This window comes from Bactrocera latifrons, unplaced genomic scaffold, assembly GCF_001853355.1.
Source record: "Bactrocera latifrons isolate USDA-ARS-PBARC rearing strain unplaced genomic scaffold, ASM185335v1 scaffold_221, whole genome shotgun sequence".
In the NCBI taxonomy this organism is placed as follows: Eukaryota; Metazoa; Arthropoda; class Insecta; order Diptera; family Tephritidae; genus Bactrocera; species Bactrocera latifrons.
In genome coordinates, this window is record NW_017535753.1 from 441,451 (window position 1) to 468,067 (window position 26,617).

The 26,617-nt window shown below is 35.8% G+C and overlaps 7 protein-coding genes across 9 annotated transcripts in view; 3 read left to right on the forward strand and 4 right to left on the reverse strand.

Annotated features, from left to right (window-relative positions):
* The window catches only part of LOC108968609 (2-hydroxyacylsphingosine 1-beta-galactosyltransferase), a 30,541-nt gene extending 29,922 nt beyond the window's left edge, over positions 1 to 619 (reverse strand). The window contains exon 1 of the mRNA XM_018932726.1: positions 84 to 619. The gene's annotated coding sequence lies outside the window, so the exon portion shown is untranslated. The remainder of the gene's footprint in view (positions 1 to 83) is intronic.
* Positions 620 to 1,551: 932 nt separating this feature from the next.
* Positions 1,552 to 3,214, reverse strand: LOC108968610 (craniofacial development protein 1). Its single transcript, XM_018932727.1, has 3 exons — positions 3,104 to 3,214; positions 2,138 to 3,042; positions 1,552 to 2,066 (listed from the first exon to the last, which is right to left on the reverse strand). The coding sequence occupies exons 1-3, from the start codon at positions 3,116 to 3,118 to the stop codon at positions 1,976 to 1,978; spliced, it is 1,011 nt and encodes a 336-aa protein (XP_018788272.1). The 5' UTR covers positions 3,119 to 3,214; the 3' UTR covers positions 1,552 to 1,975.
* Positions 3,215 to 3,583: 369 nt separating this feature from the next.
* LOC108968615 (crossover junction endonuclease EME1) lies at positions 3,584 to 6,471 on the forward strand. The gene has a single exon (XM_018932739.1). The coding sequence runs from the start codon at positions 3,660 to 3,662 to the stop codon at positions 4,584 to 4,586; it is 927 nt and encodes a 308-aa protein (XP_018788284.1). The 5' UTR covers positions 3,584 to 3,659; the 3' UTR covers positions 4,587 to 6,471.
* A 1-nt stretch (position 6,472) lies between these two features.
* LOC108968617 (transmembrane protein 170B) lies at positions 6,473 to 8,244 on the reverse strand. Of its 2 annotated transcripts, XM_018932742.1 has the most exons (3): positions 8,034 to 8,244; positions 7,793 to 7,936; positions 6,473 to 7,463 (listed from the first exon to the last, which is right to left on the reverse strand). In XM_018932742.1, the coding sequence occupies exon 3, from the start codon at positions 6,875 to 6,877 to the stop codon at positions 6,485 to 6,487; it is 393 nt and encodes a 130-aa protein (XP_018788287.1). In that variant the 5' UTR covers positions 6,878 to 7,463; positions 7,793 to 7,936; positions 8,034 to 8,244; the 3' UTR covers positions 6,473 to 6,484. The 2 variants fall into 2 exon arrangements, with proteins under 2 accessions (XP_018788287.1, XP_018788286.1); XM_018932741.1 differs by having other exon boundaries at positions 7,793 to 8,244.
* Positions 8,245 to 8,542: 298 nt separating this feature from the next.
* On the forward strand, positions 8,543 to 9,014 carry LOC108968618 (H/ACA ribonucleoprotein complex subunit 3). The gene is made up of 2 exons (XM_018932743.1): positions 8,543 to 8,700; positions 8,764 to 9,014. The coding sequence occupies exons 1-2, from the start codon at positions 8,647 to 8,649 to the stop codon at positions 8,902 to 8,904; spliced, it is 195 nt and encodes a 64-aa protein (XP_018788288.1). The 5' UTR covers positions 8,543 to 8,646; the 3' UTR covers positions 8,905 to 9,014.
* LOC108968616 (transmembrane protein 223) lies at positions 8,943 to 9,921 on the reverse strand. Its single transcript, XM_018932740.1, has 2 exons — positions 9,394 to 9,921; positions 8,943 to 9,336 (listed from the first exon to the last, which is right to left on the reverse strand). Exons 1-2 carry the CDS (start codon positions 9,836 to 9,838, stop codon positions 9,041 to 9,043), a joined length of 741 nt encoding a protein of 246 aa, XP_018788285.1. The 5' UTR covers positions 9,839 to 9,921; the 3' UTR covers positions 8,943 to 9,040.
* Positions 9,922 to 10,285: 364 nt separating this feature from the next.
* On the forward strand, positions 10,286 to 26,368 carry LOC108968614 (activating transcription factor 7-interacting protein 1). Of its 2 annotated transcripts, none has more exons than XM_018932737.1 (4): positions 10,286 to 10,499; positions 20,864 to 21,053; positions 21,738 to 24,699; positions 24,798 to 26,368. In XM_018932737.1, the coding sequence occupies exons 2-4, from the start codon at positions 20,915 to 20,917 to the stop codon at positions 25,660 to 25,662; spliced, it is 3,966 nt and encodes a 1,321-aa protein (XP_018788282.1). In that variant the 5' UTR covers positions 10,286 to 10,499; positions 20,864 to 20,914; the 3' UTR covers positions 25,663 to 26,368. The 2 variants fall into 2 exon arrangements, with proteins under 2 accessions (XP_018788282.1, XP_018788283.1); XM_018932738.1 differs by lacking the exon at positions 10,286 to 10,499 and adding an exon at positions 19,847 to 20,211.
* Positions 26,369 to 26,617: the final 249 nt, after the last annotated feature.

Here is a 26,617-nt window from a genome sequence, read left to right on the forward strand (position 1 = left end):
GTTGTGTAACTCTATTCTACATATACATATTTCTATTTTATTTTTTAATTTTGCCTACATTTCTTAATTGTCTTTCAACTTACATTTCCTCCTGCCTCTCGGGGTTTTCCTTAAATTGTTTGTGTCTGTTTTATGTATATTTCTTTCGCAACCGTTCCGCTGTGTCCGCGTTTCTTCCTTTCTATTCGGTCGCGTGCTCTGATCTGGTCTGTCGTGCAGCCGCTGTTGTCGGAAGTTAACGTCCTGTTTTTCCTTARATAGCAGTTATATATGCACCATGCGCAGMAATCACCGCGATTCGCTTGCMACACAGCGSGACGAGAAGTTGCAACACAGCTTCACTTTTCGTTGAAGGCTTTCAAAACGGTCACTGACTACTTCATACATTTGTTTTAGCTTTATTTTGGCTCAAATATATGATTGCATACTTTTTTGGCGCTTTATATACATACATGCGTGTGTGTATGTGCGAATATTTTTTATTTTTACATGCATGTACAGATCAAGACGTTTATTTTTTTGATTGCGACAACATACTTTCACCACTGGCGTTGCACAATCAAAAATTTAAAACAGRCGAAATTTTGCAACAATTTTAAATTTTTATTTTTTAATTTCACAGAGCTATAACGGTAATTTAAAATCGAAATTTTATTTCATATTTTTTATCAAAACCATATATATACATATGTATGTGTGTGTGGACCACCTTGAACACCAAACGGTTAAGCGCTTGCAGATTCATGCAACTGCTTGTTGCTGTTGTTAATCTTTTTTTGTTTTTTTAGTTTCCGCAAGTTTCTTACAATTTCGTTGCTCTGTTTGCTTGCTTTTTAACATGTAGCGAGTAACCCCATCGATGAAAGGGAAACCCAACGGAACTGTTGTCACTTTTTCACGCTTCGCTTGTTATCAACAGAAAACGCTTTGTATCGAGCAAAAACGCCAAATAATATAACAGTAATTTGTTATCGAAGCAAACAACGGCGAATCATTTATTATTAATCTGCGATTGYAGACTTCTTTTCGCTCGGTTTTTTATTTCACAAAATCCTGCTTACGTTCGCGCTGCACAACAACGGGCCGTCCGTGGTAAAACGTCGTAAACGCGCCAACAGTCGAAAACTAACTGAATGCGCATTGATAATGTCGGCAAGGTTTTGGCCAAGTAACAGTAATAGCCAGCGTTGATCGGCAAAGCTCACTTTGGCCGCAAGCGCGATTGAGGCAGCAGCCCAACTTACAACTCGTAATCAGTCACTTGAAGTCGAGCGAAGCCAATGAGCGCTGAATTTTTCGCTACAGACACACACATGCACACATATTGCAACGCCAAGCTGTTTTAAGCGCTTCTTTACATTAATTACTGGCTGGTTCAGAGCGGCGTCGCAGCAACAATATTAAGTCGCTCTTCGGTTAAGAGTACGAAATTAAAGAGCTCTACTTCTGCGCCATTTGAGATTGAAAATTATTTTCCAACTCCGATTCGATTTTAAAGTTGCCATGAAAGACTTAAGCAGCAAACTTGAACTCGAGTAAAAGAAAATATTTAGGACTTTGCTAAATGTCATTTTATTCGATAATCCCACATTAATTTATAGTAGTTTATGATATTGATTTCCATATCATTATATGTATATAGCCAATCTGGTTAGTTACCGTTACATAGACAAAAAATTATATCAGATTATAGCTATTAGTATTTACTAATAAGCGCTCACCTTTCAGTTTTTGCAATTTCTTATGCATGCTGTATTTATTGTTTGCATATTATATATTTTATGATATATAGAATACAATAGGCGGTTATCAAGTGGTCAATTTGAATATCGGCAAATATGCTTTATAATTATAAATGTAGCTTTATAGTTTACCAGATACTTATGTATTTAAATAATTACATAACTAGATCAGAATGTGTCACATAAATTTTTAATATTAATTATAATAATAAATTATAAAACTATGGTAGGGCTTAGTTGTTGCGTCGCGATTGACGCAGATTTTTCTCAATTTCAAACTGTCGTAAATCGGTGCGTTGTAGGAAATCCTGGCGCTCCAAGTAGCTGAAAAACACACATTATATGTAATTATAAATAATCATTCATTCAAAAAAAAAAAAATCAAAAACACATACCCATCTTTGCCTTTGTTGAATGTTTGCAGCTCTTCTTCAATACCCTCATTCTGTTTGAAGCTCTTCCAGTCTAATTGCGACTTCTCTAGTACGGATATTTTCTTCTTTTTACCGATCTGGTTGAGTATGGAGCCTAAACCGCCAGCACTGCTGCCACCTGCCATTGGTCTTTTTAAGCCTACTGGCAAACCGGCTCTCAATGCCGATGTGCCTGCTAYGGGGCGCTTCRCTGTCTCTTTGTTTTCTTTAACGCTGTCAGCGTTAACAACTTTTTCCACACACACTTCTTCTCCCGCAAAATCTAAAATTTCGGTCACAGTAACCTTATCCGGTTTTTTCATTTCTGTTGGCTTTTCGTCAGAGGTAGATTTTTCTTCACTTTTAACTACGTGCTTTTTTGGACTATTAACTCCATTAGTCACACTGGCTGTTGATGCACCATTTACGGTTGCTTGTGTTTTAGTTTTTGTTTTTGTTTTTGATTCGGCATTTTTCGGTTTCACATCGCTAAGGAAATCTGCCCAGAGTGCATCAGATCTAGATTTATCCTCTTCCTCCGATTCCAAAGTGTCCTTTTCTTTGCGACTATGTAGTCGRTTTGTAGCATCTGTTTGTCGCGTGTTACGCTTGCGCTCTGAGTCGGCAGTTTTCTTACACTCATCATCCGTATCACTCGAATGTGCCTCGTCTTGGGCACGTGCACGTTTCCGACTTTTCACCTTTTTCAATTGTTTCTTTATGCTATCGGAATTTTTACGAGTTGATTTTTTCATTGTATTTTTGGAGTTACTGCCTTCTTCRTCACTACAACTAGAAATTTCACTAGAAGCCTCTTCAGAAACTTCAATGCCGGCTTCTTTTTCCGGACAGAAATCACTGTCACTTTCATCACTATCATGTAATTCCTAAGAGCAATCACGTATTTAATTAAATATATTCTTAAAGTCACAAAACTTAAATACTTACCACTTCGGGGTCCATTTTGCGAATTCCTGCTTGYAATATAGTTTATAAAATAATTTCAATTAATACTCCACGACGATAGCTGCAAATTTAAGTTTATATATACATATGTGTCTTTCGAAAAATCACTTTTTTATTTCTATTCTCTCTTCGGTTGTCAGCGCAGCATTGTGAGCAATTACCAGCTGATGTATACGGTGAGGGTTGCCAAAATTTGAGTAAATTTAATTAAATAATTTTAATGTCATACGTGCAGCACGAAAAACAATAGTTTTCATAGAATCAGTAGCAACATGAGTTAGGCATATTAAAAAATTAAGAAATTATGTATGTGTCAAGATTTACGTACTTRTTTTATAGTTGTATCTAAGAATGTTTAATAAAAAATTATATGACAATCACAACTTTTGGTAAGCGATATTATTTGTTCATCACAGATGTCGCTAAGCGTCACGTTTAGCTGTCACTTTTGTGAAACCCAATATTTTTTAAACAATTACGAAGGCGGTAATGTTTTGAAGAACAAAGTTATATTGCATTCAAACAACAATCAAAAGAAATGGACACGAAAGCCGACAAATTACAAAAAAGGGCAATTCGAGATCAGCAAAAACGTATGAAACCTGGTGAATGCCAGAAATACGTACGCATGATTTTGGACAGCRGTATATTAAATTCAAGTATGAAGGGACTTGGTTGTGAATTAAAATTAGAAATCGAACAACTACAAATAAAATATGCAGTACGCGATTTAACGTCTAAATTTTGTATCATTTGGGAACGTCAATCGGGTCAGCGGGAATTGTTGCCCAATGAGTGTTTAGATTCGCCGCTGAGCGCAAAGTGGGAATCGGAAAATCAAGTTGTGCAATTTTTCACTAAACAAGATCTTCAGAACACAACCGCAACTGAAATAGCGAAGAATATGGAAAAAAATTTTCCAGATATGCAACCCACTATAGCTTTATTAGCAGATCGAAAAAAGAATTCGGAATCAAATACTACAAATTCTGTGCTCATAGATTTACAAGTCTTACATCAAGTAGCCACAATACAAGTAGCGCCAGAGTCCAGTGAAGTAGCTGCTACCTTACGTCGTTTCACAAAAGCCATAGCGGAAGCGCCATTCAAGCAACAGAAAGCCAACACTTTGGGCACTTTTAAAAAATTCCTTGCCAACGATAAGAAACAGTGTGTACGTGTCGTGGGTACAAACGGTTTAGGGCGTCTTTGGCAACAACATTTAAATCGTTTGCCTTTAGTAACCTTGGAGGTAGCTGAGACTATAATCGCACAATATCCATGCCCCAAAAAACTTTTGGACGCATATGAACGGAATGCAGATGAGGAGAAAAAGATAATGGCCGATTTGAAGATCAATCGCGGTGGCCCACAGCCATTGCAAGCGGATAGGCGTATTGGGCATGTATTGAGCGGAAAGTTACACTTGCTGTATAACAGCAGAGATCCAAATGCAATTATTTAATAAAAAACAATTTGAAAACTTTTGCGAAAAATTGGATATTTGCATGCACGAGCGCTAATTGAGAATATTTATACACCAATTTTGCAATTGTAGAAAATTTTACTTCGTTTAAGTTATACATTAGAACAATGGATTATATAATATTTTTTACCACTTGTTTATTGTTTATTCCTTAACGTTATATATTATTGTTATACATAAATTAGGCTTTTTTAAATATATGTTTATGTGTTTAATTAGTCATTTGTTCATCAATTTTATATGGTCTAATGTGAGGTCTAGCACTAAATATTTATAAGTATAATTATTAAATATAATATCGTAAATTAGAATATTATTTGGTTAATTATGCACAATCGCTAATAGTATTTGTTATTCAGTTATAATTAAAAATCACATATTTTCATATTCCGTAATTTTGTTATACAATATTCACTAATTTTTTTCTATCATTTTTGTAGTTATGTATATATTTGCTTAAGTAATTTGACAAATTGTACATTCAAACGCTGTGGACACGACGGTTTGCCAACSAAATTTTATTTTTAAGATTTTTTTTTTATACTTTTGTCCCTAAGCGTTTGCCCGCATTAATTAAATCATACGAATTATTAATGTTTTTATCAGTTATTATTTTTGTCAATTACGAAATTTTATAAAGAATAAAATAACTGTTTTATGGAGTTTACGTACACATATTTCGATATTAATTGAGTTTTAAAATCTTAGCGAATATTGTGATTGTTCTTACTTTTTTTTTTGGACATGCCATTTCTTTTCTATTTGGCAAATGTGAATTCATATTGTTCAAAAAAATCATACGTACATACACARGAAAAGTACGCGATAAACGAATAAATTAAAAGATAATCACTAATCGTAATGAAATAATTTCCAACTGATTTTTAATAAATAAAATTAAGAATTTCATGAACACGTATTTAATAAGGGCAGTCATCACTCTTTCTAAAATCAGGAATATGTCAAAATGGTTTCGTTCGCCGGTTTGTTTAAATTACTGAAACCTTTCCAAATAAAAACGCATTGTGAGTTAATTTCAACTTGATATGTGAGCCAACCGCTTGACTTGAAATGTAATTAACAGTTATGTAAATGCAAACACTAAGCTACATTCCAATATTTTTGTCATAAGTGAAGTTTTATATGTTTTACTTTTTTTCTAGCATTTTAAGGGAATATTTATATAACACTAATTGGCCGAAAATTTGTACAAATTTTTAGACAGTTAAAATTAAGTTCGTTGGCATGTAGCATGGCATGGGTTTCACTCCGGTAGTTTGTATTTTATTATAATTTAAAAAGCCCAATTATATATGTACGTTATATTTTAGTATGAGTWGTGAGTAAATAATTTAGTTCTAATTTTTACAATGTTTGCATGTGCTCATGAATCACCATATTTCGCTTACTGACTAATGATGCATGTAAAGTGTTCTCCCTTTTAATGAATGAATGCTTTGACGAATACTTGTATTTATGATTTATTTAATTTATTTGTTTGTTGGTGTATATAATTTCGATAAATAGTCAATAAAGCAAATATTAAACTAAAGCAGATGTTATGTACATATATATGGATATAAAGAGAATAATGGATAATAACTAAAACATATTTTTGTTAGAAAACTTATTATATAAACACACGTAGAATATAAATTATTATATGAACATTTATGGACTGGTAATCTTGTAACTATAAATATACATTATTATTTTATTATTTTTTACAATCGTAATAATTATTTTTTTACTTAAACTCTATGCGATTATCACTAAGACTTTACGTGTGTGTCTGTATGTGTATTTGGAACTGTCCGTCTGTCAGTCATTCACTCACTTTGCCATACATCCCCCCGTTTTAAGCATCCGCCACATTTCTATAGTGTAGCCAAAATTCGTGTAAAACCTAAGCACGCTGACACTATCGTTTGACCTACACCCCACACCATTGCATATATTGGTGACATTGGCAGACTGGAGGCTCGATGCACGAATGCTATCACTGCGCTACTTACTATGCCACTCATGGCAGGCGATAAAAATCCCATTACTAGAATTAATATAGAAAAGAAGCGTCCGAATTTATGTTTGCGTAGGGTCACAAAAGCAACCAAAGCCGCGCATGTATGTATGAAAATGGAGGAGAAGAGCGCCCAAAGGAATATGTGATACCACATTTCACGAAATGTATTGAGGCCATTTAGTGAGCGTAACCCCATAACATCGGCAATGGTGTCCAACTCATCCGTGTCATCAGCGTCGGACAACATTACAAGCTGAATGGTAGACGTGTTGACGGTGGTGGCGAGGTTATAGGTAGAAATGAAAGTAAGAGGCGTGTACTTATAGGTAAAGTTGAACGGTGGCTACTGATCGATGTTGTTTATATTTGTAAAGTACTTGATTAACTTCGATATAAAGTATATTTATGTTGAAATACGGCGTCGTTAATAAATTTCTTATAGTTGTATGTTTACTCGGTTGAATTTGTTGTTTTTGTTATAATTTTTACTCGATTTCAATCGTACTTATGTGTAATAGACGAAAATATCACAAACTTATTTGCTGATGTACCACTTTGGCGGGTGTACAAGTATGGATGTAGCTATTTGATAAAGTCGCTCTGAGGTGCCGCTTTTAACTAGTGCAAATCTCGCCATCACTGRTATATTCATATATTGATTCCATCGCTTCACTGTCGATAAGCATTAATTCACTTGGTTGCCAACATTTTCATGTAAACTTTTCTGCGATCACTTATAGGTCGTAATTTCGATGTTAGCAAACGTGCTGATATATTAAAGATGTCATGGAAGGCTTTAGCATGGCGGAATATTTTTAATCGCATTATTGCACCTAAAATATTTAATAAAGAAAATTTAATCATCGMTATTAAAAAATATTATTAAACTTAAACAACAAACAAACATACCATATAATTATATACGTACATACATGTGGACATGCACAAAATTAATACATTAGTAATACATTTTTAAGAGTTAAGATGCATTTCCTTTGCTTTGAATAATACGTATACTTTTCGCTTTTTCTGCACAAATCACTAACTTTGATCTTTAGACCACTAAAGTACATGCATGTATGAGATATTMAATTGTGCCATTATTTGTTATTTTTAATTAAAATATTCATTAAAAAAATTTCCGTACAATTATTTTATTTACCTTTTAATCAGCCCCACATCAATGTCTTCGACAGCTGCTTTCCCACATACAATTAGTTTGCGTCGTCCAATTATGCGTGTGAATCTCCACGTTGTTGCCAGAAACGAACATCTTTAGCCGATTTGATTTTATTTCTAAACATTGCTATTGGTTATAATTTAAATGCACATTTTTAATTCAGTTTTCCACAAATACTAATCGATTTGCAAATAGCAAACCATTACTCCCTACTTCCACTCACTTTATTGTACACCGCCCGTTTTGTTCAGATTTGCTTCAAAACCATCCTAATTTTTTAACACTATTTAGGTATGCATATACTTATCGGTCACTAGAGTAGGAAATTTGTTGTAGTACTTTATTTTTTCGAAAGTCTCGACCAAATTTAATTTTCTGTGCAAGTTATTATTTTTCTCATAGAAATCGCTTCGTCCATAACAAAGAAAATTATTGTGCATCTTCTTCTTCTCGTTTGACGATGATACCAGAGTAGCAACTTGATGAGGATCAAATATTTTCTTAAACCATTTATATGCATAAAACTCAAACATATTAAAATAACTTAWACATGAAATAAAAATTATATGCAGAAAACTTTAATATTTTACTATTATTCGATCTACTGAATTTGTTTTAGTAAAATTAGTTATTTAAGCAAGGTGGTAACTTACATTTTATCAACAGCTGTTCTATTACCATTCACGATAGATATGTTTCATTTTGACGTTTCAGAAAGATAGAAAACAAACTTGTTTGACATTCTCAAATTRACATTAGGTTTTTTTAGAAGCAACGTAAAACACGTGTGAACAACAACTTTATTTCAATTGTTTTATTAAAAATTTAAAGCCAAAATGTATCTGATGTACACCTTAAACGAAAAAGGAGAACGCGTTTACACGCTGAAGGTAAATTTAATTTTCTTAGGTTTGAATTGAGTATAATAATCAAGACATACATTTTTCTTTCAGAAACGCACTGAAGATGGACATCCAACAATCTCTGCTCACCCAGCACGTTTCTCGCCGGAAGATAAATACTCACGTCATCGTTTGACAATCAAAAAACGTTTCGGTTTGTTGATCACACAGCAGCCTGAACCAGTCTACTAATTTTGATATCTATATTCTTAAGTTCGTTTTTAAGTAAATAGGATTCAAATATGCATAACATTTTATTAACTAAGGCTTAAATATGAGTAAATAAACACTATATTAACTAARAAATAACAGTACTAGTCAATTTATTTCAATCAACCTTACGTTTCAAACCTGCTGTAAAATCAAATAGTTGGGGATTTCGGAACTCTCCACGCATATCAAGCACATAGTATAGTGCACGATTTTTCACCTTGATAGGCAATTGATTGCGTGCTGTCTCACGAGATTCCTGTGCAGAAATACATTTCAGTGGCACGGTCATTATACGGTTTCTATTAAATGGACCATAGGTAACAAACGCAACATCTTTTCCACCTTTACGTAGTATAAGATAACGCACCGAACGTAAAGTGAACAACCAGGTAGCACACAGAATACCATAGCCTATAAACAAAYATAGTTAGTTTACACTTAGCACAGCAATGTAATTAGTTATACAACCTATTAAGAAGGAGATTGTTGTGATGCCATTTCTGTATTTGTTTTCGCCTAAGTTTATTTTTTGATACCAGGCTAACTCATCGCCAGGTATTTCCTGCACGGGCGCATCTTTAAGGGTTGTAAATGCAAAATGCGACAGGTAAGTCCAAAATACAAATTGACACAATCCAAAGATGTTCAAGACATTGTAATACTTTGGGTTCTCGTATTTGAAAAGTACCACGTCTTTCGAAACATTCGTATTCACATTAAAAGCGGGCGAGGATCGATTACGTGCCGGTGTTCTCAATAGAATTGTAGGTTTATTTAACGATGATAGTGCTTTATGAGTAACCGGCTGCTTTAGGTTTTGCGCAAGAAATGGAGTACGATGTAGCAAACGACAGGTGCTTGTACGAAAAATATTAGCTGTTGAATTTACAGTGATATTTAATAAAATACTCATTTTGCAAATTATATTTTGTTGTACACTATGTAATTACGATAACCTCAACATTTTGCTTTTTTTCTTAATAGTAAATTCTTCAAGCACCAGCTGTTCGGCGGTTTGTTTTGATACATAGCCTGAGCTGCTGCCGGATTGCTGAAGTGCTATTTTTTGCAATTTAAAAATTTTGGTTTTTAAAACGTGTTTATGAATTGTTTGTGTGTTTGCAATATGAGTTTTAACTAGAGTTTTATTTTGTGAGTCTAAATAGTCTTACTGCTTTGATGCGCTAAAATATACGCTTAAAATTGTTATTAATATTAATACATAGGTTTTATAATAACGTTTTGACTTTAATATGAATTTACAACCCTGCTGGTCGTTCGGTACATTCGTCTGACAGCTGTCACTTGCTTGCCTGTGCTATTAAACAAACCMAGAATTATTGTTGTTTGTGAATGCTAATCTAAAGGTGTGTGATTGCGGACGGTCGAATGTCAGTTGAGGAAAAATTAAATTCGTTTGAAAAATAAACAATTATTGCAAAAAATCTACTAATAGTGAAATAACGTAGTAAATAAATTATATCTAATTCTTGTGAATTTCTATTGCAAAAACATAACTAAAGTGAGATTGTTATGAACTTTTGGTACATTGGATATATAATTTTTCCTTCAGAGTGAGTTTGTTTCTAATTTACCTTGCTACTATCTATTGTCTTGCGTTATTATGTTGTTTGCTATAGTATTTCCGATTTACTAACTAATTATAGCTTCCCGCCTTTAATTTCACTAATATTTAATTGCAAATTATATTCCTTACATACACAATAGAGTTGCCAAAAATTAATATTGTATATTTATTTACAATATGAATGAACACTTCTTACTGAGTATTATTTACAAATTTTAAAATAATGTTATTAGTATTGTTATTTAAAAATATTGCTTATTATCTGACCCTATCATGGCATGGCATGTCCGGTCTCTGATCTCTTAATAGCTGGACGAATGTGCTGTTCTTTGCAAGCAAGCAAGCTTTTTATTTTCGTAGACGTATTACTTCTTAAAATGTGAAGTTTAGATTAAAATCTTATTGAACAAAGTTTGTTATTAACAAAACAGTAAAATTGCTTACATTCAAAATTGAATGCCAGATTGCTTGGCAACCCTAATAGAAATGAGGTACATGGCTTGTGGAAAGAATCGCCCTAGGAAAATATAAGCTGAAAATCGATTTCATTATTTATTAAGTAGCTTGAGCTAACCGATTCCAAGGATAWATGTAAATTTATACCTATWGGAGAACCCTAATTGSTTCCAGAAATCTAAAGCAAATAATSCACACATATATACGTATGTATGTATGCGTGAGATGTAGCGATCAATAAAAATAAATAAGATCCGAAATAATGACCATATGCAACTATCAACACATTTGAAAATAGACACATAGAATGTAATCAGGATAAAATCATAACGACGTGATTTAGTACGATTACGGAAAACATAACCTCAAAAATTTCTACAATCGATATTATAGAGGCAGAAAAATAGAAGCAGAGCGAGAAAATGTGAACGAGCTCTATATATGCACAAGCACACATACATCTATGCAAATCGCAAGCACTATGCATATCGAAGAGCACTCCGTGATACATACAAAAATATAGCAAAGAGAAATGAAACCGTTGGCGAAAGATAATGCCGTGCTTAAATCTGAACCGATTTCGATAATACCGTAAGAATCACGGTTATAAGTATTAAGGTTAAGATTGCATTAAGATCGGGTCGAATGGGTCARTTTTGGAAAATACCAATTTGACTTTGAAAGAAATTTCTGATTAAAAAAAAACAATAATAATAAATAAGCATAGATATGTGCAGAAATAATATTAAAGTATAAGTATGTGCGTTAAATTAAACAAACTAAATTTACGCTTAATAATTTTCGACCGAAACCAATATGGCTGCCATCGGCGCTCGTGTCGCGACATCGTACATTTTGCTTACATGTGGCGTAACTTTGTATTATGTATTATCAAGAGAAGCCAAGCGACGTATTGGGACAGACATACATTTGCACATTATAAATTTACTTCGTACATGTAAAACTTTGATGTAAAATGTCAGGGGCTTTAGTCCAAGCCCGAATATCTTAATTTCCGACCCTATTACCATATTGATGTATTTCGTATATTATACTTAGATAATAAAATAGCAGCCAGTATGCATAGATATGTACATAGTACTTTATACTTATAACAAAATTTGAGRAGCGGGTCGGTGTTATAGGCACATATCTTTTACCTTTAATGATATTTACATAAATTGCATGATAGATACATATTTTGATATGCTTTTCGAGTATGTATTCACATACATATTTTCAAGACGTGTTTATGTCTATACTGACATCAATTGCCTCTGATATCCAAAAATTCTAACAACGCTCATTCCGAAAGTAGAAGATGAACTCAAACATTAAATATTATCTACACATTAAATAAATATATGCATATTCATAGTGATTTTAATATTATTTTTATTTTGTCGTCAACCCAACATTCGGCTGCTCTTATATGCTTGCTTTATTCGCGTTCGGTTTTTTCCATACATTTTCGCTAAACGGGGAAACGACGAGTCGTTAACCAAAAAGCGACTCTGTCATATTGTTATTTGTTGGTTAAACTACTGTGATTTTTATTAATAGTTCGAATGCAACTAACTTTTACATGYAATATATTTCATATATCCGGTATGCATATCGGATTATTTCTTTTTATAATCCGTTGGATATAATTCCCTCTGAAAAATGTCTAGGCACGCATATAGACACTTCTGTACATTACATATATATATTTTTCTCATATCATTCCATCGCAGTCATACRCATTTGTTGTCACCGATTATTCAGCGTTGTTTTGTGCAGGCAAGAGCCGGTGCTCTTCTTTCTGCTTTTATACGAGTATACCAATGCTTTTYGGATTCTGTCTATGGTTGTTTGTGTATATACGCTGCAATCTACCATTCCCGTGATTATTACTTTGGACTTTGCCTGTTTTCCGTTTTTGGTATATAAATCGGTAATTTAGTTCGACGAAATATCGCATTTGAACCGACTAMCTGAATTACTACCGAAAAGTTACGACTTACGACGTATGCAAATGTCCTTACAAAAATGTATATATATATTTTTTTTATAAAATTGAGTATGCTCTCTGTTTTGATGAAAAATATGATTTTTATATATAGTTTTCACCMGAAATTCTGGTTCGTATGCGTTGTAATTACATTTAATTAACCCACAAATTACTCGCCGCACACTTTCGCTTACTTGCCTTTCAATAAGAATGTACGCTACGCTTCAATCAGTCAGCGTTTCTTACGTGTCCCCGAGGTGCTTTGTTTTCGGTTGCGTACCTGAATTTCTGGCATTTAATCTAGAAAATTTTGGAAAAGGTTGCCTTACTGAAAGTATGAACAAAGATATTTCAATACTTGACGGTTTTAGTGATTTGCACACTTTTCGCCATCTTCGTGCATAACCCCATTATAGCCAGGCAGCTRTTTGCGCGCTTATCTGCTTGCTGCTGTCTACTTATCTTTAGCATCTTGCTCTGGCATTCCCTTTGTTCCACTTGAAATAATTTTCCATCATTATCCTGGATAATTTTCTATCACTCCAARAATTTTTATAAAAATCTTGAATATAAAATAGAATAGTGATGTCACCTACATCTCGAATTCTCTTAATTACTCTCCGCTTTTGAGTTCAGTGCTCTCTTACTCTCTGATATGCCTTCAGGTTTTTCGTATGTTCGTTTGTAACTAACACAACTGTACATACGAATAGATTGCTTAATAATTATACAATTGTGCAAAATTTGCGGCCTGGTGAAGAAGATTTCAAAATTTTCAAAAAATAGAGCAGTTCGGAAATTTTGTCGAGCGGAAAGGGCTTGAATTGGGTTTGGGTTGGATATCGGTGAGTAAACTTTAGTTACTTTCTAGTGTGTGTGCAGGCCGTCACGGTATACATACACAACCGGGTTGGTATTGTGCATATACATACATACATATATGCATATAGAGAAATATATTGTACTCAAACTCGTGCAAAAACAAAAAAAAAATATAATTATCGAGGTGGCAACATCTTTTGATTTTTTTTAAATGTTTTTTTATGTGCCAAACTCATATTGTAAAAAAAAAAAATAATATTAACAAAAACTAACCATTTTATAACCATTTAAACAGTAAATTACCTAAAAGTGTGTAATAATTTTCCCCATTTTAGTTCATAAAAAATATGTATTAACGCATCTTTGTATGTGCCTCAACTAGTGCTTTGTTTTGTGCTCTTTATTTGCATGAGCAGTCAATTAAATGCCGCTCTCTTTAGACGCTCTCGTGCGCTCTTATATATACACATACACACACACGCATATGCACAGACGGTAACGCACAGCTGCCGTGCCTACTGGCGCTGGTCAATCAAGCCGTCAGTTATCGGTCGTAAAGCTATATCTCCAATGCCTTCAATATCTCTCTTGTTTTAATTGCTTTTTGAGATACAAACATTATTTTTTGAAGTAGAAAACAATAACAACAACAATAAAAAGTACAACTTCGCTATATGTAAGTCCCTTCATTCATTAACTCGCACCTTGGGTTTGCTTGGTCGTTTCTTCGCGCTATTCCCCTTAAAACGCTTGTCGGTTGTTGTTTTTGCTTGGCTTGCGCTCCGGCCAACAGGTTTTGCGGCAGAATTCATACGCAACGAAGCTGGTGATTTTTAAAGTGTCACCCGTATGGAAGTTTCTTTTTCGATTATTTTCTCTAAAATTTTAGATTTAAGAAATTTTGCAGTTTGGTTCGACAATTTATAATCACAACTATCGTGCTTCAATGTGGAACCCAACATAAGCTCATGCATACATATGTATGTACATACATACAATTATAACACAGAGACAGTTTTCGCTATACACACGTGATATACGCAATTTTATGATTTGGGTTGGCCTCAGCTGCCTACCAGATACCCAAAACGCGTATAAAGTATTGCTTAACGTGCCAKAGATACCACATTTTTGTGTATCTACATATTGGCGCATATTGGTGAGTTAGTTTGTGTGTAAGTGCTACGCTCTCAGTAATGTTGTTCGTCCGTCCTCACCATTTCCGAGATATTTTTCGCATTTTATTCAATGTAATATTTWTTATCTTTACACTCCGCCCTCATGCAGCGGAATATAAATTAAATTTTTTYGCATTGCGTATAGGTTCCAAACTGAAGATTAGGATCATCCTCATGAACTATCAAGGAGCGAATTTCCTTATAAAAAATCTCTCAAATATTAGAACATACTTGCAAAATTATACCCTAGCCACACCTATTTTGTTGTTCCCATCTGTATTAATATTATAATATGTATATACACATGTGCGACTACAGTCGTGCATTATTAATTGGCAACGTTGTTGCTATATTGATTATAGAAATACATTTATGTATGTATATGTATACTTAATTGATTCGCTGTAATTTTATATTGGAAATGAAGGACTTATAATGAATATAGATATGCTTGAGAATGTTGATCAATATTTCTTATATTCTTATCAAGGTCATTAAATGTTAAGAGAACGGCTGAGTTCCAAGTTGCATATTGTTTTGCATTGTTGCGATACCGATACCGAATTTATACAATATCAACAATGCAACCCTACTGCTTTGTTTCAATTTGCTTTGCATCAACGTTGACATTTTGTGACAAATGTTTGCAAAACATCCACAGCTATGGCGGCAAATGTGAATATAAATTTATTTAATAACAATTTTTTAGATTTATGTGAAAGTGGCCGCAGCAACTCCTCGATAATCATTAAAAATCATTTGAAAAACAAGAGAAAAAAGCAAAAAGCGGCATTGCTTGGATTGTTAAATGGAAAAAAAATTTGAGCATCACAAAAAATAGAGATGCTCAATGTATGCGCATCTAATACGCATAAAAATTTATCGGTACTCGATACTTTGCATATCGTAAGCAGTTTGATTTTAAGGAATTCTATACTTCGTACTAATGCAAAGCAACATGCAACTTGGAACTCAGCCAATGCTAAGCTGGCTGAGAACATCGGTTATAAAAGAGAGAGAGAGAAAGAGAAATATCGTGGAAAAAGTAGACATTTAAAATCCTATGCCAAAAATCGAAGTCGAATAGTATACAGAGTTGAAAAAAAGTATAAATGTGATTTAGGAATATAATGAAGGGAATTATAAAGAAAAATAATCTTCATAMAATACGAACATTTATAAGCTCTAATCCCTAGCTTGTTCACGTTTTTGTGGGTTAATACGGAGGGAATATATAGTTTCCTTCAGATTTCTATAGAATTATTTTTATACTCTAAAGAGTAAGTTAAGTTTTCCGCGAATTTTAKAACATTTAGAAGAACCTGAGTGACTATGCAATTTATGTACAAACTGATCGCTTAGAATTAAATTCTTGAGTGGAACATTTTTTCATTTCACAAGATAGCTTCACGAAATTTGGCACGGTTTCTTTTCTAAATCGATCTTACACGATCAAGAACTTAGTTACTCAATATTTATTTGAATTGGTAGCCGGAATCAGACTACATTCTCCCAGTGCTGGATTTCAATAGATACTTTCAGGTGAGTATACCCTCTAGACGAGAATGGCATAATAGTGGAGAAATATAGCATCTCAGTCTATACCGACGGTTCCAAAATAGACTGCGGAGTAGGCACAGGAGTATATGTCGAGATCATCGGAATCGGATTTCTCCCCCTATCCGTCTACCGAACTCGSCTAGCAKCTTTCAAGCGGAAGTACTGGGCATAAAGGCCTTGAATAACTACGATAGGATGAATAGAGCAGCAGTAAACACGGATAACCTGGCGGCTCTCCTGGCCCTGTCGTCGCCCATGACTAATCCCAGCRTAGTCCTTAACTGCAAGAAGCATTGAGCTCACTAGAAGAAAATCTCCACCTAGACTTGATCTGGGTTTCCGGCCACAAGAACATTATCGGAAACGAAAAGGCAGACGAGTTGGCAAAGGTAGAAGTTTTCCTAAATGAATCCGAGAAAGAGATAACACCAAACCCTTTAGGATCGMTCAGGAGAGAACTCAATATAAAATTTCATCAATTTGCAAACAGAARATGGGAAAATATAACAAAATGCGATAAAATGGGTATGCGAAATATCTAACTGAAATTTTGCACACGTTCTTTTCTCTCATACAAACGGAACGATTGGTACTTGCTTGGAGAACTCTCTCACTGCGAAACCGAGATATCTGCGCGAAAKTTGGCAAGGCTACAACCCTTGTTCGGTAGTATTACAATTTTTGAAGAACTTGTGCAGATCGGATCAACATAGCATATACCTGAACAATCGTAATTAAATTTTTGTAAGGAATTTTTYGTACCCATYAAGGGTATTAAAGCTTCGGTGCAATCGAATTGTGCGTTGGTTGTTGTTTTAATAATCTTCATATAGTATATGGTACTCTGTTCATACAATATTATAGTAGTACAATGCGTTGCTATATTTTTACGCACCACTGTTTATAGGTGGAAGTTTGGAATGAGTATCTACACTACCCTATGGTGCTGTTATTTCGTACGCAACGATTGAAATACATTGTATTGAAATACACACGAACAAACGGCTTTGGCGTTAATGCAGAGATCCTTTGTTAGCTTACTTGTGCTCTTCGGTTTTGTTAGTATTGCGCTAGCAGCGCTCTCTAAGCTGCAATGCTGGTGTACGTTTGAGATACATAACTGTAAAAATTTCTTTGATGAAAAAGAACTGGCATCTTGGTTTGAGCTTACATTTAGCGGAATTTTTGAACGTTTCTTCAAAGGTATTTATGGAAAAGTATGTATTTATGGATGTATACATATAATATATGTATAAGCTAGTCAATACCAATATTGGTTAATTTATATWTAATATTTATACCAAAATTAATGTGGCGATTATTTTCAGTTTGAGTCTTTCGAAAAATTTTACATTAAAWAAAATTTTAATTAAATTTAATTTATCATTAAATAGAATTTTTGGGCACTTTTTWTATTAAATAGAATTTTTCATTACAAATCTTGAATCGATTTTACAAAATCGCCGACCGTATACACAGCTACTTCCAACCGATTCGTGTGCATACAATGTTTATACTTTCACCCCCTCTACCTTGGATCCACATGTCGACGAACCATCTATTTATATAAGTATGTGTTCGTTTTTCATACGAACGAGCTGCTTCGGCTCTGGTTGTCTTACATATTTCGRCTGGCTCTCCGGGTGCATGTGCGTTGGCTTTGCTTGCTTGACAACTTTGTCGCTTTTCGGTCTGTGCAAAAATTTTMTACGCTCATGGTTTTCCATAAATTAACATGAAATATATAAAACAACATATTTTATGAAAATGACAGCATTCTATTTATTTGGTAGCAGTTTCCTAAGCGAAAATAGTCTGGAAGTAACTAAAAAGCAAAGTAATAAAACATTTTTATTTTAGAAAAATTATAACATATTGTCTAAGTTAAACTATTTGTGTTACATTTGACATAGTTTTTTGTTTTTAACTTGACTTTTGACTCCCCATTTAAAATGTCGCCGTAAATCACTGTCTCGCTCACACAACTCCAGTTGCGCTAAGTTCGTTTTCGTTCGTGGCTTTTTGAATGTTTCTGTGTGTATGTATGTATGTACCTACAACTGTAAAGTTACTATACTGACCATAAATTCYTGAACTATTCCATAATTTCCAAGCGGTTTTTCTTGATTTCTCAAGTCCGAGCATTTGAAAGGCGCATATGCTTATTGAAAGCTGGCTTGCTCATCTGCTTCATTATCTTCAAAAATCTGTCAGTATTTACCTCTGCGACTTATGGACCCAGTTAATAAATCTGTGGCATCTTATACTTGCTGGAAGTGCCCAAAAATCGGTTAGAAAGTTTGAACTGTCGGGTAAAGTTATCGTCCACATGCTGCGAAGGCTTGGTGTAGATCGTATGTGTGTGTGTACTTGCGTGTTTGTGTGTGTTTGTTGTAGTTGCGGCAAATGCATTTGTGCAACATAACTCTTCAGCTCGTGCAAATTTTGTGTTGCTGTTGCTGAGGCGCCACTGTTGAAGTCAATAACTGTTGATTTGGCGCTGAGTGTCGGGGAACATGCACTTTTAYGTGCTTGTGCTGAGAGCTTTAACTAAATCAACCGGGTTTTTATGTAACTAAATCCAGTTTTTTAATATTTATTTTTATTATTATTTATTCTGAAAAATTTGTTTGATTGGTAAACAAATTGAACTTTTTTCTACTTTTTTTTTTGTATTTTTTAGGTAATACTTTTTTACGCTGCTTTTGCTTTCATTTATGCTTTATTTTTTCGTTTTCAATATTTTAAAATATTTGAGTTTTTTTTTTATTTAAATGTGACGTTCATTAAATCCTAATTTCTTTCGGCTGAATTAAGTAGAAAGCTTTGTGCTTGTCAAATAAGCTTTATTTTAGCGGTGCTTTGGTGTGAAACAGCTTTCGCGCTTCTGTAGCTATCATCAGCCGAACTATATTTATTGTGTAATATCGCGAATTTCTCCGTCATGAAGTAAATTTTTGCTTAATTTTCCAGCACGAATGTATATACATATGTATGTATGTATGCATCTAACTCTGTTTACCTATGTGTATGTTTATATGCAACTATGCAGTATTATTGCTTCCAATATTAGTAGTGTTTCGTCTGCGAGTTATCTGCGTAAACCTGGGTCCACCATTTCATTTCCAAACGCAGTTGGGATCCACATACGTTCCACATGTTACGCTTCTGTATAACTTTGTGCATAACTCATAAATATATGCCGCTATATTAAATATTCACATATACATAAATAAATAAATATTGCTGCTACATAACCTATAAACAAATGGTTAAACTCGTAGTGCTTCCTAGATCCCTAGTACAGCGTGTGTTTGATAACACCCGCTCGTTTTATTGTTGTATTAGTCCACTTCTCGACCTATTTTACATTGATCCGAGAAGCGAAAAAGYAAAAACTACCTGGTGCTAATCGGCATACAAGAAATCGTACGAGCTATCTATCTATCGTGTTCAAGCAAAGACGACAGTTCGTTCAAAATTTTATGCTCGCTACATTTTCAGTTCTTTGTATCACGTGAAATTGTTCGGTTGTGTTTTCGTTTCACTCGTGTCTAGCAGTTGCAAGTTGCGCCTGGGCGTTTGTTGTTGTATGTTCTTGTATGCCTATGTGCATGAGAGTGTACGTGAATCACAGCAATAGCAGACAACAGTTTTACGGACTTGAAGCGAAAGTTGTAATCTAAATTGTAAGTCGTCAAAAATAAAATTTTCGAAATCTATATTTTTGTTTGTATGTATATTTATAATTATTGTGTTTTTAAGTTTTTTTAGTTTCTTTAAATAGTTTGTTGTTTGTATCATTGTTGCCCGCTCATTTTGTTTACATGCTCTCTACTACTCTCTCCCTCGATGACGCTCTTTTTTGGCGTTTACTCTTTTGCGCTCTTTTTTTTCTGCAGTGTTTGTCGACTTTTCGCGTGTATCATATAATCACCGCTGATTCTATACTTTTGGTCTATGCCGCGTTGTTGTCTTCTATCTGAATTTTATAATTTACCGTGGTTTTGTTTTTGCAAACTTTATTGCACATGTTCTTTCTCGTTCTTTTCTCGTTGTATTCCTTAATTAAGGCATGTGGTTTTCACTGTCGAATTACTGAAATTACTAAGCSGTAATTTCAACCTAGGCTTAATTCGAAAAAAACACTTTTTTGTATATTGTTTTAACTCTGCTTTGACATTTATTTATCGCTCAGTGAGTTTACTTGTGTTAATTACCAGAAATTATACYTAAAAATTAAACACTTTGTTGTAATTACTCGAACCTTCTTTAAACCTATATTCTTATGCCTTCTCGCCCACAAATTATTTAATGTAATTTTATTTTTTATGCTTTCAGTCAACTTTAATGCATAACTCAGAGTGAATACTTATACCCACAAGCCACAAAATGATGGAAGTTAAGCAGAGCGCACCAACCGATTTTAACAAGCTGGCAACAGCGAGTAGTAATGGCAAGYCCGATGACTTGGATGTCATGTCAGAATTGGAGACAACAAAACTGAAAAGTGATTTGTTGAATACGAACGGTAAATAGAGCGTTGTAATTGCGTTTTAATTGATGGAGCTTTGAGTAAATCTTTAGAAGAATTGCCAAAGAGCTAGAGAAACAAGAAACCGCTCCCACGAGAGTCGGGTCTAAGTAACCGGAACGTACCCGGATTTTTATTAAGTCAACTCAGCACCATGAATTTACTTCAGACCTCTGCCGCTATAAAAACAATAGAAACCAAAAGAAAAACGTTAAGTTCGGTTGAATCGAAGTTATAAGCTTCAGGGGTGCGTTTTTTATAGTTTGTATGACAGCTATATACTCTAGTGGTCCGATCTGAATAATTGTTCGGAGATTGTATGTTACATTTAAAACTAGTCTGTGCAAAATTTCATGAAGATAGCTTATAAAGTTTTCCATACAATAACTTGAGTTTGATTATTCAGGTTGTATGAAAGCTATGATCTATAGTGGTCCGATATCCGGCGTGCCGAGAAATGAGCAGCTTCTTAGAAAGAAAAGTATCAATATCTCAAAAACTTCGATACTATTTCGAGTATAAGCGACAGTCGGACATATTCTTCTGAGGTCTCAGATGTTTCCTTCTGTTTGTTAAAAACTTCAGGGTATCAATATCATAGTTCTCATACGTGCTCAACTCCAAGCTCCATCAAATAAATATTTACAGTTATGCATCTTTTTAACATCCCAATCTTTTTAGATCTGCCACAAAATGGTTTAATCGGTGACGTTTCAAACGGTTTCGCCGATGCCGGCGATGGTCTGGATCTCGACGAACTAATTGATTTAAATGATTCTGTCAATCCTGAATTGGAAGAGGCGTTGCTGCGTGAGGACGATGATGATGATAGTGGTGCAAATGTAGTTGATAAAWTGCTGGCCGAGGTGGTGCCGAAAGCGGCCGTAGTAATTGATGAAAAAAAGGCTGACAAGGTCGAGGATAGTACAACAACAGTAACAGCTTGTCTGGACAATACAGGCGATGACCTGGATAAGTTGATATCGAAAATTAATGATCTCGAAGATTGTATTGAGACGTCGTCCTCGGGCAAGGATGAGGCAGTGAGCGAAAATGCGCACACAGCTGAGAAAGCGGAAGCAGAAGTAGCTGCAGAAACGTCAAAGCAAGTATCAGTGGATAAGGAAGATGTGGTGAAGGTTGGAAATGCTGAAGAAGTAAGTACGCCGGGTAAGAGTGATGAAAAGCCCGAAGTTAATGATGATAAGGAGAATGCCAAAACATCAAACTTAAATGATAAGAACATTGAGGATATCGATGGAGAGGAAAATAAAAAAGTGGAGAAACAGGCAATTAGTGATAAAGGTGGMTCAAATGAAGAAAATGATAAAATCGAAGAAGTAGAAAATGAAAAACAAAAAATTAATGCAGAAGATACGTTAGAAAAGGAGCAAACTGAGAGCGACAGCGCAAAGAAAGACTGTAAACAAGTTATTGATGAGATTATAGAAAAAAACGCCGGCATTACAGCAAAAGACTCAGCTGATAAATCAAACCAGAAAGTTATAGAAGACGCCGAAACGGAAGCTAAAGAATTGCAGAAAGCCACAGCGGAAATCACAGACATTGAAGATAAAGAGTCCACAAATGTCGATGGCACTAATGCTGAGGCGGACCCAATAGCTACGGATTTGCAAAGCATTAACCCTAAAAACAAATCGGGAGAAGCGGAAGATTCCGATGACGATGTTATTTTCTTTGTGGGCAAGTCGGAAGCCAAGGAAACGAAGGAAAGCATTGTTGATACAAACAAAAAAGCCGACGGTCCAGCTGTCCAATCAATGGAGGTCGACGACGATGATGATGTTGTGCTATTGCTTGATGATGATGATGAAACGTCGTTGACRGGGRGAAAAAGCACGGACACCACGGAAAARCCAATCGCTTCTCAAACTGGTAAAAGTGAGAGCGCAACCGATGAAACAAAATCTAAATTAACTAAAGACAGTGGTGAGAATGCAATTGAACAAAAAACGGAAAAAGGCGAAAGCGTGGCTGATAAAACAGCGCTACAGTCAGACAACTCCGACAATGCCTGTGACAAGTTTGAAAGTGAAAAATCAGCGCCCACGCCACAAAGGGACGATGAAACAAAATCCAAATCTTCGGAAGCTGTCGATGACACAAACAGCAATTGTAGTAGTAGCAGCAATTTGTTACAAGAAACACAAACCATTGAAAAAGCCGGTACAGCTGGTAGCACTGGGGACGATGATGGCGATGCCGCGGATGAGCCGGAGAATGAAGAAGACGCCGACGATGCCGAGAGCAGCGGCGCCATAGAATTAGTGGAGGATGATAGTCCTGCCGCTGGCGAAGAGAAGGCAACCGAGCCACTGAACAAACGCTCACGCTTGAGTCTTGAGACTGATGAGAGCTTAAAAGCCGATGAAGAGTCGCGTAGCAGCAATAAATCCACCGATTCTGCACCTAAACTTGATCCGTTTGAGGTAATCAAGATTACGGAGGATAGTAATGACGGTGAGAATAGTGAAAAGTCGTTGGGCGTGCCAACAACTATTGCAACAAAGCGAACGCACGACGAGTTAGAACAGAAGAGCGCAGACGAATCAACATCCGATGGGACGGAGGAAGTGGCAAATAAAAAGACTAAAATAGATGAGTCTGTTACGATCGAGGAAGCTATGAAAACAGAAACAATGAATATGGTCACAGATGAAAAGCTTGAAACAGAAAGCAAAGTGGCAAAAACGGGTTTGGCGGATGAAAAAATCGATTTCGGCAAAGTATTGCCTCAACTTCGCGCTATAGCTTCAGACATTCCAATTCCACTCTACCCGGCACCCAAGCTCTTAAACAGCGATGCATCCAGATTAAGTTTGGATTTCTTCAAACGGTTTCGCAAGAACTTCGACAAACTCACCAAAACCGATTTGGAAGAGTTGGTGCTGCAGAAAGTTGTCGAAGCCATCGTGCACAAAAGTGAGTTCTCCGAAATGCGCGAAACTATCGACAAACAAGAGAAACAAATCACAGCGCACCGAGCAAAAATCGCCGAAATCTCAAAACAGTTTCGTGATTTGGAAATGGTGCACAATCGTGTCCTAAAAGATATCGAAACAAAGAATTCACAATTCATAATGCCCGTCAAAATTACACGTGCGGTCGGTCTACAAGTGTACGTACCGAACAAGCGCGGCTCAGACGTAGTTCCACCCAGTACTCATACCCACGTATCCACATCACCACAACGTGGTCAAATGCCACCACCGTCTTCGCCGCCGCGTCAGCCGAGTAGTACGCCTGAAACGCGCTCGGTTAATTCGGCGCTGGCCTCAGCTGCGGTGGCAGCCTCTATGAATGCACGGCGTGGTTGCGTACAAAAGGTAACACCACAGCGCCCTGTGGATAACGGTATGTCGCCAACACCACGCCCACCCTCATATCGCATAAATCCTGGAGTTTTGCAAACGGCCTTAACACAAGGTTCCCAAACTACAGCTCCTGCGGCGGCGGCGRCGTCGTCGTCACAACAAGCTGTCGGCATGCCTCGTGTATTGAACAAGGGTGTGGCGTCGGGTCAGCAACGGCTGGTGCGCTTCCCTACCAATGAGCAAGTGCGTGCACAACATTTGCAACAACAACAACAATACGCCGCGCGCCAGCAGGCGCAAAATAACATGTAAGTATAGTTTTAGTGAGTTTTCRCCTCACATTTTCCAACTATTACCTATTCTGAGAAAAAATACTAAAAACTATTTTTTTTTTATAATTCTACAGGCGCAAATTGGCTCCAAAGACTAATGCTGTTGGTCCCTTACCCACGCAGCAGACACAGTTCCGACGTCCAGTGGAAGCGACGGCTGCCTCGCCTAACGCATCCGTAGACCACTACATGAACCAATTGAACCAAGCCTCACCCGCAGTGGGCAGTGTGACAATAGCTGCGGCCAAACCGAAGGAGAAAGCTGTCATTGATCTAACCGATGAGGATGAGGTTGCCAGCGCTGCGGCGACAACGACCCCTATGCAGCGTGGCGTCAACACCAACACACAGATCTTGAATAATAATGCGCGCGCAGTGCCACCGCTAACGCGCATGCCGCATAATCCACAGACAACAGTGCGTTCGACAGCGGTGAATGTACGTCAGCCACCGGCGACAAAAGCGAATAACAGTGCGCTGATGTCGAATATAACCACGCCGCCCGGCACCAGCATTACGCGTGTACACATAACTCCAGCGAATATGCCAGCRGCGGCACCGGTACGCAAATACAATCACCCTGCGCCACTGCCAAACACACCGCCGCAACCCTACAATCCGGGCTGGAAACTGGCACCGCCACGCCCCACCATACGCATCAGCAATCTGGAGAACGGCATTGTTATCTCGTGGACCATGGAGGATTCCATGGAGCGTTTTGCCGAGTGCGTCACCTATCAAATTTATGCCTATCAAGAGACATCGGGCCCGCCGGCGGTTGATTCATGGCGCCACGTGGGCGATGTGAAAGCGATGTTACTGCCTATGGCCGTCACGCTGACACAGTTCCAAGAGGGTCAACGTTACTACTTTGCGGTGCGCGCGGTGGATGAGCATAAGCGTCTGGGACCCTTTAGTTTACCTAAAACGTGGACTTAAGCATGTGGCTAGGAGTTTTAAATTTTTAGACACGGTAGTTAAGCATAGGGAAATAGAGATAATCGCTGATTCATATTCGCATGAGTTTTAATTTTTTTATTATTTCATTTTATTATTATGTTTTTTTTTAGATATATTTTCCAGATTAGTTAAGTGTTTTAATTATAGGCCTCACMACCTCATATTTATTGTTTATGAAAGCAGAATTAACCGTTATGTGCGAGTATGTTATATAAAAATATAATTGTTAGCTATATCTGATAAGTTTTGTTTGATSTAAAAACAAGAACAAAAACAAATAATACACAAACTAATCTATACAACTACATCATCACAGTCATGCGTTAAGGAGATTGCGTTATGGTATAAGTTATTGCTTATTTTCCACCCCCAAATGATAATGTTTCGGCGAATTTCACACCCCCAATAAATAGAATATGTATGTATGGTATGTAGTCTAGCACGAACGAATTACTCGTAATTCTAAAATTAGGTCTCAATTAAAATAAATATTAATTAAAATTGGAATATTGGCATATTTGAGTATATTAATTGCAGCATATGTTTAACATAAGTATTTTTAATCAATATTAATATAAATATTATACCTAATGACATAGTTACATAGTTCAGCAGAAAAAGCAAGATATTGAAATTACACTCAAAATAACACAAAACAAGCGAATAAATTTATTTGATTAATGTATGATCGGATTTTATTTTCAATTGGATAATTTTTGGAATGTACTGCAATGAGCAAAAAATAGTAAGACTATGTTCATTATTTTAAAATTCTTAAGTTATCTTCAAATTTATGTCGTCCCCTTCAAAGTAATCCCCCCACTTGTGTCTAATTTTTCATAATCCTTGAAACAGTTGTTAAAGTAAGTTTCCGCAATAGTCTGCTAAGCGAATAGCAATTCACGATTAATGTCTTCAATTAACTCTAAAGGGT

What these genes read in the sequence shown, in the direction of transcription:
- LOC108968616 (XM_018932740.1), bottom strand. Translation starts at nt 9,838, where the DNA reads ATGAGTATTTTATTAAATATCACTGTAAATTCAACAGCTAATATTTTT.
- LOC108968618 (XM_018932743.1), top strand. Translation starts at nt 8,647, where the DNA reads ATGTATCTGATGTACACCTTAAACGAAAAAGGAGAACGCGTTTACACG. An exon ending in AACGCGTTTACACGCTGAAG is followed by an intron (nt 8,701 to 8,763) that starts GTAAATTTAATT and finishes TTTTTCTTTCAG; the next exon opens with AAACGCACTGAAGATGGACA.
- LOC108968617 (XM_018932742.1), bottom strand. Translation starts at nt 6,877, where the DNA reads ATGTTGTCCGACGCTGATGACACGGATGAGTTGGACACCATTGCCGAT.